Source organism: Salvelinus sp. IW2-2015, linkage group LG11 (genome assembly GCF_002910315.2).
Source record: "Salvelinus sp. IW2-2015 linkage group LG11, ASM291031v2, whole genome shotgun sequence".
Classification (NCBI taxonomy): domain Eukaryota; kingdom Metazoa; phylum Chordata; class Actinopteri; order Salmoniformes; family Salmonidae; genus Salvelinus; species Salvelinus sp. IW2-2015.
The window spans coordinates 33,567,404-33,580,993 of NC_036851.1; the positions used below are offsets into that span (position 1 = coordinate 33,567,404).

Here is a 13,590-nt window from a genome sequence, read left to right on the forward strand (position 1 = left end):
CCACATAATTTTACATCCTCATGATGTCATCTATTTTGTGAAGTGCACCAGTCCCTCCTGCAGCAAAGCACCCCCACAACATGATGCTGCCACCCCTGTGCTTCACGGTTGGGATGGTGTTCTTCGGCTTGCAAGCCTCCCCCTTTTTCCTCCAAACATAACGATGGTCATTATGGTCAAACAGTTCTATTTTTGTTTCATCAGATCAGAGGACATTTCTCCGAGAAGTACGATCTTTGACCCCATGTGCAGTTGCAAACCGTAGTCTGGCTTTTTGATGGCGGTTTTGGAGCAGTGGCTTCTTCCTTGCTGAGTGGCCTTTCAGCTTATGTCGATATAGGACTCGTTTTACTCTGGATATAGATACTTTTGTACCTGTTTCCTCCAGCATCTTCACAAGGTCCTCTGCTGCTGTTCTGGGATTGATTTGCACTTTTCGCACCAAGTACGTTCATCTCTAGGAATGTGTCTCCTTCCTGAGCGGTATTACAGCTGCGTGGTCCCATGGTGTTTATACTTGCGTACTATTGTTTGTACAGATGAACGTGGTACTTTCAGGCGTTTGGAAATTGCTCCCAAGGATGAACCAGGCTTGTGGAGGTCTACAATTTTTTTTCTGAGGTCTTTGCTGATTTCTTTTGGTTTTCCCATGATGTCAAGCAAAGAGGCACTGAGTTTGAAGGTAGGCCTTGAAATACATCCACACGTACACCTCCAATTGACTCAGATTATGTCAATTAGCCTATCAGAAGCTTCTAAAGCCATGACATCATTTTCTGGAATTTCCCAAGCTGTTGAAAGGCACAGTCAACTTACACGGAACCCAAACCGGCTGTGCACGTGCGCCATCGTGCATAAATGTATTTTGTCCCCCACACCAAACGCGATCAGGACACGCAGGTTAAAGAATCAAAACAAACTCTGAACCAATTATATTAATTTGGAGACAGGTCGAAAAGCATTAAACCTTTATGGCAATTTAGCTAGTTAGCTTGCACTTGCTAGCTAATTTGTCCTATTTAGCTAGCTTGCTGTTGCTAGCTAATTTGTCCTGGGATATAAACATTGAGTTGTTATTTTACCTGAAATGCACAAGGTCCTCTACTCCGCCAATTAATCCACACATAAAACGGTCAACCGAATTTTTTCTAGTCATCTCTCTTCCTTCCAGGCTTTTTCTTCTCTTGACTTTATCTTACGATTGGCAACTTTCATAAATTAGGTGCATTACCGCCACTGACCTCGTTCGTCTTTCAGTCACCCACGTGGGTACAACCAATGAGGAGATGGCACGTGGGTACCTGCTTCTATAAACCAATGAGCAGATGGGAGAGGCAGAACTTGCAGTGCGATCTGCGTCAGAAATAGAACTGATTTCTATTTTAGCCCTTGGCAACGCAGACGCTCATTGGCGCGCGCAATAATTGAATAACATAGATTTCTACATTAATTTTGCAACGCGCACGCAAGAGCGGTGTAGTCAGCCTGTTAGTGTATGTAAAATTATGACCCACTGGAATTGTGATACAGTGAAATAATTTGTCTGTAAACAATTGTTGGAAAAATGACTTGTCATGCACAAAGTAGATGCACTAACCGACTTGCCAAAACTATAGTATGTTAACAAGAAATTTGTGGAGTGGTTGAAAAACYAGTTTTAATGACTCCAACCTAAGTGTATGTTAACTTACGACTTCAACTGTATGTTAACTTACGACTTCAACTGTATGTTATCTGACCTGTGCTCGCTGTCTGCTTTGTGTGTGTGTCTGTGTGTTCCTGCCTGCCTACTTGTGCATGGAGCAGTACTGTATCTGGACTGATGGGCTGTGTGCGTTGTTGGGGCGAGAGATGGGCAGTGACCTCACACGCAGCGACCTGGACACGCTCATCTCCATGGAGATGAAGCTCCGCCTCCTGGACCTGGAGAACATCACCATACCCGAAGCCCCTCCCCCCGTGCCAAAGGAGCCTAGCACTTACAACTTCACCTACAACTACGGCTGAGAAGTGTGTGTGTGGAAGGCCTGTTTGTGTTTACATATGTATGAGTGAGAGAAAGACTGTAGTGTGTGTGGGCGGGCATAATTGCGAGTGTGCGTTTTATGTATAGTAAGACCAGGAATCCATACACATCCCTTAACCACTACATCTTGAACTCAACTTCGCTTGTCTAATGCTCTGAAATCCAACTGCCCACAAATAATCCAGGCAGGGTACTACCAATAAGTGTACCATCGTATTTAAATCACTATTATGATATGAGCTTGATACAAACCTTAACGTTTTGTAACACATAATTAACACAATTTCATGGCCTTATCAACTGTATGTGTGAAAACAAGCTCTGTGTGTTTTGAACAGTTACAGCTGAGTCCTACTATATCTTCATGCATAACAACAGAACCAGATCTGTTTGAACGAGACCTGGGTTCAAATACTATTCCAAATATCTCAATTACTTTCACATACATTTCGAAGTAAATATTCAGATATTTTTTATTTGAATAGACAAGTAGTTGAATATTGGAATCTATTTGGAAATACACTTGGAACGTATTGGCATGTATTTGACGAATCTCAAATGCACTGACTTAAATACACTCCCATGCATTTAACCCAGGTATTTGAAATAAGTACTTGAAAATACTCTCAAATAGTAGACTTCCAATAGAAGTAGTTGATTCAAGCCACATTATTTGAAAATACTCAAACACAATTATATAAATAGCAAATAATCATGCATTTGAACCCAGGTGTGGTTTGAACTGATAGTTCATGGGCCAAGGTGTTGTTTTCAAGTCACTCTCCATGTCCTCATCTTCAAATTCAGTACTAATCTATATTATTGATGTTTGTTATGCAGAATATAATTATATTTTTGTAAATTATTGTGAATTCAGTCTCAGCAGTGAAGAGAAGGAACACTAACTTTCTAGCAACCTGCTAATTTGACTTCAGAGACGTGGTTAATGAGAAATATTGAGAAAGACTAATAAGCTAGGTATCAAACTGTCTGTTCTCTGCAACAGAGCTCTCAGATCAAGCAGTAAGCCATTTGTAGGCTTGTCACGTTTTTCTTCTATAATTGTTCTACTTTGTATAGTCCCAGTTGCCAAATAGCGATCTGTATGTGGAGACGTTTTACACTAAACAAATGGAGCTTTCACCATGCAGCACTCTGAAGTCATCCATCATATTCTCTGGCATTAGTAGGTCAGGAGATTGCCAAAATGTCTTTAACATGAATCCTCAATGATCAAGATGTTCAATATCGGATATGTTTTTGTTGTATCTTACACAGCTAATGAAAGTAACAAGAAATGTGCTCAGTATATGCTATTTGAGTTTGGTTGCGCTGTACGTAAATTAATAGGATTTAGTGGTCTTGTATTGGAAGTTATTTCAACAAAAGTGTTTCTGTTCTGAGTCTTTCCTTTGCAAAAGGGTTCTGGGTCTTGATACTTGATGTCCCATTGTTCATAGTACACAATCGGAAAGGGATGTTATGTAAGAGACATCACTTTCAAAAGCTTGTAGCTGCTTAGAGAATTCTACAAAATTCCACATTGAACCAAGTAGGGTTTCTAATGGACACCAACAAGGAGACTTTTGAAGAGGCTTCAGCATCTGGTACTCTTTTACATGACTTGCTGAACCATGACTGTGTTCAGGCTAGTGCTGGTACTGAATGACATGTTTGTCACGAATTAACTTTAAATGTAAATATGGTATTCATATACACTGCTCAAAAAAATAAAGGGAACACTTAAACAACACAATGTAACTCCAAGTCAATCACACTTCTGTGAAATCAAACTGTCCACTTAGGAAGCAACACTGATTGACAATAAATTGCACATGCTGTTGTGCAAATGGAATAGACAACAGGTGGAAATTATAGGCAATTAGCAAGACACTCCCAATAAAGGAGTGGTTCTGCAGTGGTGGACCACAGACCACTTCTCAGTTCCTATGCTTCCTGGCTGATTTTTTGGTCACTTTGAATGCTGGCGTGCTTTCACTCTAGTGGTAGCATGAGACGGAGTCTACAACCCACACAAGTGGCTCAGGTAGTGCAGCTCATCCAGATGGCACATTCAATGCGAGCTGTGGCAAGAAGGTTTGCTGTGTCTGTCAGCGTAGTGTCGAGAGCATGGAGCGCATACCAGGAGACAGGCTCAGGAGACGTGGAGGAGGCCGTAGGAGGGCAACAACCCAGCCAGCAGGACCGCTACCTCCGCCTTTGTGCATGGAAGGAGTAGGAGGAGCACTGCCAGAGCGCTGCAAAATGACCTCCAGCAGGCCACAAATGTTGCATGTTGTCTGCTCAAACGGTCAGAAACAGACTCTATGAGGGCCCGACGTCCACAGGTGGGGGTTGTGCTTACAGCCCAACACCGTGCAGAACGTTTGGCATTTGCCAGAGAACACCAAGATTGGCAAATTCGCCACTGGCGCCCTGTGCTCTTCACAGATGAAAGCAGGTTCACACTGAGCACGTGAACAACCGTGACAGAGTCTGGAGCGCCGTGGAGAACGTTCTGCTGCCTGCAACATCCTCCAGCATGACCGGTTTGGCGGTGGGTCAGTCATGTGTGGGGTGTGCATTCTTTGGGGGCCGCACAGCCCTCCATGTGCTCGCCAGAGGTAGCCTGACTGCCATTATGAGGTACCGAGATGAGATCCTCAGACCCCTTGTGAGACCATATGCTGGTCGCGGTTGGCCCTGGGTTCTTCCTAATGCAAGACATGCTAGACCTCATGTGGCTGGAGTGTGTCAGCAGTTCCTGCCAAGAGGAAGGCATTGATGCTATGGACTGGCCCGCCCGGTCCCCAGACCTGAATCCAATTGGAGCACATCTGGGACATCATGTCTCGCCCCCATCCACCAACGCCACGTTTGCACCACAGACTGTCCAGGAGTTGGCGGATGCTTTAGTCCAGGTCTGGGAGGAGATCCCTCAGGAGACCATCCGCCACCTCATCAGGAGCATGCCCAGGCGTTTGAGGGAGTCATACAAGGCACGTGGAGGCCACCACACACTACTGAGCCTCATTCTGACTGTTTAAGGACATTACATCAAAGTTGGATCAGCCTGTAGTGTGGTTTTCCACTTTAATTTTGAGTGTGACTCCAAATCCAGACCTCCATGGGTTGATAAATTTGATTTCCATTGATAATTTTTGTGTGATTTTGTTGTCAGCACATTCAACTATGTAAAGAAAAAAGTATTTAATTAGAATATTTCATTCATTCAGATCTAGGATGTGTTATTTTAGTGTTCCCTTTATTTATTTGAGCAGTGTATAAATCATTGTCTGTATATATTGTGTTGCCTTATTAAAAAAAATGTTTTGTGTGAATAAATACAAAGCTAAACTGGTATGGTATTTTGTCCTGGAAAAGAGGGTTTTTAAATTGTCTTTAGCTTTTCACACCTGTTTACCACCGTATATCTGCATGTATCCAAGTTTGACTCCTCTACATTATATTGGAGAGTCAATCATCTACTACAGGATCAACTAAACAAAACTGTAGTCAATGTTGTACAGTATAATACCTAATTTCATCAGTTATCTTTATAAAGAATTCAAAATGTATCAATTATCTTTGTGAAGAATTCAAAATGTACCAATACATTTCTAACTAATTTAACTGGTTCTCTTATCAAAAGACAAGTTATAGTACAGCAAAAAAAAATGCAATACATCCAAGGCAAACTGGAAATGCCCACAATGTTTTCAAAAGCAGTTTGACACAACTTGGTGGTGTTAACAGTACACCACATCAAGCTCCATTTAGAGTGCAACTCTCCTGGTGTTGAAGGTCCCATATGTAGTCCTTCGCAAAATGTGTGATTTGGATGATAGGTTTCAGCAGCAGCACGTCTACATCCTCATTTACATCTCCCTCCTCATAGTCCTTTAGGGGAAGGATGGAGTTCATTGGGACGCCCAGCTGATTACTGCATTCTTCCATCTAGATGATGAAATCAAGTAGAAATGTGTTGCTTCTCTATGTAACGGATTTAGCTTCGTAACCTCATTCCCCAGTTTGAAATTTGACATCTACAGATTATATTTGTTGGCCAATAAATACTGMCATAACTGGCACGTGATGGTACTTTTAAAGGAACTTCAACAGTGTTAAATGATCTGACTCACCTTTTGTTAGATTTTCTTGCTTGTAAAGATGTTTCTCAGGTTGCCATCCACCAGGTTACAGATCTTGTCCACCATAGTCATTACACCACCGGAGGGATATCTGGCATGGGTTGAAGTGAAATATGTTAGTACAGACATTTTAGGCTTGGAACACAGGTAACAAACGTTCCCACAACTTTAGAGAACATTCCCTTAGGAGTCTCATTAGGTCGTTAACGTTTTCATAGGTATGTTTCCTGATGTGCATGGAATGTTTCCTAGAGACCATTCCCTTTAATGTCAAATATCAAAACATACCCAGAACGTGGTTACCATGTTCTTATAATTTAAGATATGAATGTTCTAGACAAGTTTCATGGGAACGTTGCAAGAACATTGTGTCCAGTTTTCGGTGGGTTCTGAGAATATTCCATCAACGTCCTCCTAACCACTGTCCTAATAAGGGATAGCTCTAGGGCATGTGCTTATTGGACCAGTAGTTATGCTCTGTCCTGTCTAGAAGAAACCCTAACCTCTACTCCGTAGGCACATGTGTAGATCTGAAACAAAACAAATCAAATTTTATTTGTCACATGCGCCGAATACCTTACCGTGAAATGTTTACTTACAAGGCCTTAACCAACAATGCAGTTTTAAGAAAAATATTTACTAAACAAACTAAAGTAAAAAATAAGAGCATCAATAAAATAATAACGAGGCTATATACATGGGGTACCGGTACAGAGTCAGTGTGCGGGGGTACAGGTTAGTCGAGGTAATTGAAGTAATATGTACATGTAGGTAGGGGTAAAGTGACTATGCATTGATAATAGATAATAAACAGTGAGTAGCAGCAGCCTAAAAAAATGGGTGGGGGTCAATGCAAATAGCCCGGGTAGCCATTTGATCAGCTATTCAGCAGTCTTATGGCTTGGGGGTAGAAGCTGTTAAGAAGCCTTTTGGACCTAGACTTGGCGCTCCGGTACCTCTTGTCGTGTGGTAGCAGAGAGAACAGCCTATGACTAGGGTGGCTGGAGTCTTTGGCAATTTTTAGGGCCTCCTCTGACACCGCGTGGTATATAGGTCCTGGATGGCAGGAAGCTTGGCCCCAGTGATGTACACCAAGCGGTGATGCAACCAGTCAGGATGCTCTCGATGGTGCAGCTGTATAACTTGTTGACGATCTGCGGACCCATGCCATATCTTTTCGGTCTCCTGAGGGGGAATAGGCATTGTCGTGCCCTCTTCACGACTGTATTGGTGTGTTTGGACCATGATAGTTTGTTGATGATGTGGACACCAAGGATCTTGAAGCTCTCAACCTGCTCCGCTACAGCCCCGTCGATGAGAATGGGAGRGTGCTTAGCCCTCCTTTTCATGTAGTCCACAATCATCTCCTTTGTCTTGATCACGTTGAGGGAGAGGTTGGTGTCTTGGCACCACACTTCCAGGTCTCTGACCTCATCCCAATAGGCTGTCAAATAGTTGTCGGTGATCAGACCTACCAACGTTGTGTCGTTAGCGAACTTAATGGTATTGGAGTCGGGCTTGGCCACACAGTTATGGGTGAACAGGGAGTACAGTGGGGGACTTAGCATGCACCCCAAAGGGGCCCGTGTTGAGGATCAGCGTGGCAGATGTGTTGTTTTGTAAGGCTGTAAGCAAAGGCTGTAAGCAAAGACTAAGCAAAAAAGCTGTAAGCAAATGCACTTCGAAGTAGATCTCAGCTTTATTAAAAGTACACTCAATATTTGTTTTTATTGATAATAGTGATTCAGGWGTATCATCAAAACATGTTTAAAACTTCTTAAGACTAGGGGGCGATATTTTCGTTTTTGGCTAAAAACACGTACCCATTTGAAACTGCCTATTTCTCAGCCCCCGAAACTAGAATATGCATATAATTGTCCGATTAGGATAGAAAACACTCTGAAGTTTCCAAAACTGTAATTTCTTTGTCTGTGAGTTAAACAGAACTGATATTGCAGGCTAAAACCTGAGGAAAATCCAATCAGGAAGTGCCCCTGTTCTTGAAACCTCTCTGTTCCTATGCATCCCTATTGCCCATATAAAGGGATATCAACCAGACTTCTTTTTCTATGGCTTCCCTAAGGTGTCAACAGCCTTTAGACATAGTTTCAGGCTTTTATTTTGAAGAATGAGCGTGAACGACCACATTGCGTAAGTGGATAGGTGGGGGCTCTCAGAGTGAGTTGTGCGCAAAAGYGAAAGGCAGCCATTGTTACTCCCGGTCCTAGTGAAAAGCCAACTGTCCCGGTTGATATATTATCGAATAGATATTTGAAAAACACCCTGAGGATGGATTATAAAAAARGTTTGACATGTTTCTGTGGACATTATGGATATAATTTGGAATTTTTGTCMGCGTTGTCGRGACCGCTCTTTCCGGTGGATTCCTGGGCATAACGCATCAAACTAACGGAGGTATTTGGATATAAAAAATATCTTTATGGAACAAAAGGAACATTTGTTGTCTAACTGGGAGTCTCGTGAGTGAAAACATCCGAAGATCATCAAAGGTAAACGATTCATTTGATTGCTTTTCTGATTTTCGTGACCGAGTTACCTGATGRTAGGTGTACTTATTGTTTTGTCAAGCGATCGATAAACTTACACTAACGCTTGTATTGCTTTCGCTGTAAAGCATAATTTCAAAATCTGAGACGACAGATGGATTAACAAAAGGCTAAGCTGTGTTTTGCAATATTGCACTTGTGATTTCATGAAATTATATTATATTATATACCTGTGGCGCTAGGCTAGGCTATGCTAGTCAGCGTTTCTGATGACAATTATCCCGGATCCGGGATGGGTGGTTCAGAAAGGTTAAACATGCCCCACCAACATTAGACAACCCGTGGTTGTCATGGTAATGGGTGAAGTACTCCAGGGTTTTTGGGGTCAACTCTTGACTCCTGTGGTTGAAATCAAAGGAGCTGGCTCTTGCTCGACTCTGCGCACATGTACACACCACCTCATTATTGGGAGTCCTACTAGGAAAACTAATATTGCGTTATAGAGAGGATTGGCATGTGCATGAAGCTTTGCATTTGCTCATTAACTTAAGACAATAAAAGGCCTATTTTGTTTGAATATAGAAGGTGATGTGTAGGAACTAGAATATTTCAGTGATATTCCTGCTGTGGACTGCCTTGACAGATCCCATGGGATGACATGCTGCATTCTATGCTGATAAGCATTTTCTTTACCGTGTTATATAATTATTTTCCAAGCATGTGCGTTATTCCAGAGGACGATTCACACAGGATTAGTTTTTCCCCCCCAAAATGTATTTATTTAATTGACTCTTATGACGGAAACCTGGAGTTTTTTATTCTAGGCATGAATATATTGTAACGAAATGGTGACTGTCTTAACAATAGAACTGTAATAGGCTTTTCGGTATCACATGCACTTATGTCAGTCCCATTAAAGGGGAAAGGAAACAGTATGATTTAGAACGCCAGCTAACTGTAAATCGCCATATTGCATTGTTGCGTCACTGGCAGGAGAGAACATTTTGGAACTCCCCAAAATGCCTAGGGGTTTGAGAAATTCTACAAAAAGGAAAGCTTTATTTTTATACTGTAAACGCAGTAATGCAGATTTTGTCCTTCTTCAGGAAACTCATTCGGGTGAAAGTGATTTGAAATTTTGGAAAGCACAATGGGGAGATATGGCCTATTTCAGTCATGGATCAAATCATTCTGCTGGTGTTTTGACACTTATACACAAGTTTAAAGGTGACATTCTAGAATCCACATCTTCACAAGACGGCAGATGGGTCATAGTAACTGTTAAACTTGACAATGCTATTTTCATAATCTGTAATGTATACGGACATAACTCACATGCTCCTAATAAGACCCTTTTTACCCAATTTACCAGGAAAGTACAGGATTTAAACAACAAATACTCAGAGGCTTTTCTAATTATTTCAGGGGATTTTAACGAAACACCTGATGCATCTGCTGATCGTTTTCCTCCTAGAACGAGTCAAAACCCTCAAAATAGTAACATTATCATTACATTATGCAAGGATCTCTGTGTTGAGGATGCCTGGCGTTATTTCAATCCGGATGCTAAGGGTTATACCTGGACCAACAAAACTATGTCACGTAAATCTAGAATAGATTTATTCCTAATTTCTCCTTTTTTGTTACAATTTGTTATAGATGTAGATCATCAGTTGGCTCCCTTTTCTGATCATCACTTGATTTCCCTGAATTTACAAGCTACTAAAAAATCWAAAGGTACTCGAGGATATTGGAAATGAAACAATACACTTCTTAAAGATACTGATCTCATTGAAAACATCAAATCATTAGCTAAAGATATTTTTGCAAGAAAAGACTTGGGTCATGGWAGTAGATGGGAATTTTTCAAATATAAAGTCAGAGTGGTAGCCATTAAACGCGCCAAAGAGCTGGTGCAATTAAAGAACCATAGAGAAAAGGAGATGATGAGCAAGCTTGACAGTTTTCTAAAGAAAGATAATCTATCTGAAGAAGAGGAGTCTGTGTTCAGGTCTTTACAACTAGAATTAGAACAGACTTACACGGATCTGGCAAAGGGCGCCTTTGTAAGGTCAAGAGCAAAATTGATTGAAGAGGGGGAAAGAAACACTAGTTACATTTTTGCACTTGAAAAGAGAAACTACAAAAGAAAATCTATAACTGCACTCAAAATTAACGATGTTTTATGTTTTATCCATTACAATATCAGCATTTGTCAATTCCTTTTATGAAAACCTTTACAGCTCTCAATTTCAGGAAGATGGTTGTGAAAGTTACATTTGCCACATTCAGAATTGTGTCCCGGTAATTGAGGATGATTTCCACTCAGTTTGCGATTCACCTGTGTCAATTGGTGAAATTAGAGAGGCTCTGAATTCAATGAAAAAAGGGAAATCACCTGGCCCTGATGGCCTGTCAGTTGAATTCTATAGACAGTTTTGGGAGTTGCTAGAAGACCCGATTTTCAATATGTTTCAAGATTGCATTAATAATGGGGAAATGGTCTCCACTATGAAACAGGGCCTTATTTCATTGATTCCGAAGCCTGATAAAGACCCCTCTCTCATTGACAATTGGAGACCAATTACTTTATTAAATGTTGATTACAAATTGATTGCTCTGGTTTATGCCAAAAGATTAACGAAAGGAATAGATACCATTATAAATGAGAATCAAACAGGATTTATGAAGGGCCGTCACATAAGCTCTAACATTCGTTTAGTCTTGGACCTTATAGATTATTCAGATGCAATTGACTCAGATGCGGTTGTCCTATTTCTGGACTTCTGTAAAGCCTTTGACACAATTGAACATGACTTTCTCTTTAGGTCTCTTAAACTTTTTGGATTTGGTGAACATTTTATTAAAGTAATTTGCAAGTTTTACAAAGATATAAATAGTTCTGTGCTACTAAACCTTAATACTTCCAAAAGATTTAGTATCAACAGAAGTTGATACTACTTTGACCAAGCTAGTTGGCATGGTCAAAGTAGACTTTAATAATATATATGCCATTTAGCAGATGCCTTTATCCAAAGCGAACTGGGTACATGGTAGTGGAAACAGATCATAGAAACAGTATTACAATTTTGATATCATGGATGGTCAGTCCCTTCCACTACCTCTGTTATGAATTTGAGTGGTTATTGTTTCTACTGCTGATTGCCACTTTAAGAAGTTAAAATGCAGATTAAATACACACCAAAATATGTTACAGATACTATAAAAATGACCCATCACTCAGACAGTACACAGCATCCAGCACAGCGAACAATCAATCAAATCAAAGTTTATTTGTCACGTGCGCAGAATACAACAGGCGTAGTAGACCTTACAGTGAAATGCTTACTAACCAACAGTGCAAAAAAGGTATTAGGTGAACAATAGGTAAGTAAAGAAATAAAAACAGTAAAAAGATAGTGAAAAATAACAGTAGCGTAAAACCAAATGTATTTTATAAAAGCCCTTTTACATTCAAATAATAACCACAGTGGTTATAGACTAGAGGGTGCAACAGTTCAACACCTCAGGAGCAAATGTCAGTTCGCTTTTCATAGCTGAGCATTCATAGGTTGAGAGAGAGTCGAAACAGCAGAACCGGGACATGGTAGCACATCCATTGAAACGGGTAAAAATTCCACTCCGATTCCCTTTATGGATGGGTGTATCTTTGAATTCGCTGTTGACTGGCCTGCTCCTTCTCCATTTTCGGAACACCATCCCACTCCCCCAAAGTGATTGATAGTACATCTTGGCTCGCACTGTGATGATTGTGATTCTYAGCTCTCAGGTTCATATAGCGAGTTATGGTCTTCACTGATCTCACTCTCCATCAGCTCCATCTGGGGCGTATAGGGGCAGGCCTCGGTTGTATGCTGATGGTCGTGAGCTCAATCTAGCTGGGCCCGAGCTCTTTAGTGATGGTCCCGGTGGACCTCTTTTCCACCGCAGCACAGCAACACTCTGGCACCCAGAGGTCAGTTTAGCATGCTGTACTAACCGTTCTTTCCTGTTGGTAGAAAACAATTCAGGCATCTATTAGGCTACAGGTATATTCAAGAATCACTGCATATACTTGAAATAAACAATAGTCTTAGAAATAACATGGATTTGCATGTACCACCCCTGCCTCCTGCACAGTCTCCTCCAGGATGAAAACAGTTTCAGGGATGAAGATGTCATCCTGAAAACAAACAAACGTTTTGTTAAGACAACTGAACCCAAATATATTAGTTGGCATTAACAAGTTACCTGTCTTGTATGCTTTGTCAACACACACAAACACACCCACACAGTAAATACAGGGACATTTATTTTTCAGCAAACATTAGCTACGTCAACTTCAGTCTAGCTAAATGAGGTGGAGCTAACAAAACATTACAAAAACGAATCTGTCAACAAAATGTATTACAGTACTCGTCATCTGAGCTGGAAGCTAGCTACAGTAACTAACGTTAACTTACCTAATAACAGGGGTAACTACACGGATAAACTGTGTTGCAAATTTAGTTGCGGTTGAGTAACTTGCTAACATTAATTGCTGGGAAGGTGTTACACAAAACACAAAAGACGCAAACTTTCAACTACAGTTGCAACAAAGTGTTCCAGTGTCTAACGCTTGCCCAGTCAACAACAGTCCAGACCGGTTACCGTTACCTCAGCTCCATTGCAATGACTCACGTCGCCTCGTCTGTTCAGTTGGTTTTGCTTGACTCCAAAGTCAGCGATGTTGATTTTCTTTTCTTTCAGTTTATTAATTCGACCATTTAAAAAAAACAAGCACACGTAAAACTTAAAAGCCATACATGCACATGAATAAAATCATAGAAGATAACACAATAAAGTCTGGGACTTATTTCCATTGTGGTCCTCTTGAGACAAGATGGCTAGACAAGATCAAACACAG

General features: G+C 41.0%; 1 protein-coding gene and 1 long non-coding RNA gene across 2 annotated transcripts in view; one reads left to right on the forward strand and one right to left on the reverse strand.

Moving 5' to 3' along the window:
• LOC111970246 (engulfment and cell motility protein 2-like) overlaps nucleotides 1-3,782 on the forward strand; it is a 50,512-nt gene extending 46,730 nt beyond the window's left edge. Inside the window, 1 exon segment of the mRNA XM_070445644.1 lies at nucleotides 1,807-3,782. Within this exon segment, the coding sequence (XP_070301745.1) occupies nucleotides 1,807-2,007 (201 nt within the window). The 3' untranslated portion in view covers nucleotides 2,008-3,782.
• Nucleotides 3,783-12,456: 8,674 nt separating this feature from the next.
• Nucleotides 12,457-13,364, reverse strand: LOC111970638 (uncharacterized). Its single transcript, XR_002878139.2, has 3 exons — nucleotides 13,148-13,364; nucleotides 12,805-12,867; nucleotides 12,457-12,693 (listed from the first exon to the last, which is right to left on the reverse strand). It is a non-coding gene; the product is annotated as an uncharacterized lncRNA (long non-coding RNA).
• Between the last annotated feature and the right edge of the window lie 226 nt (nucleotides 13,365-13,590).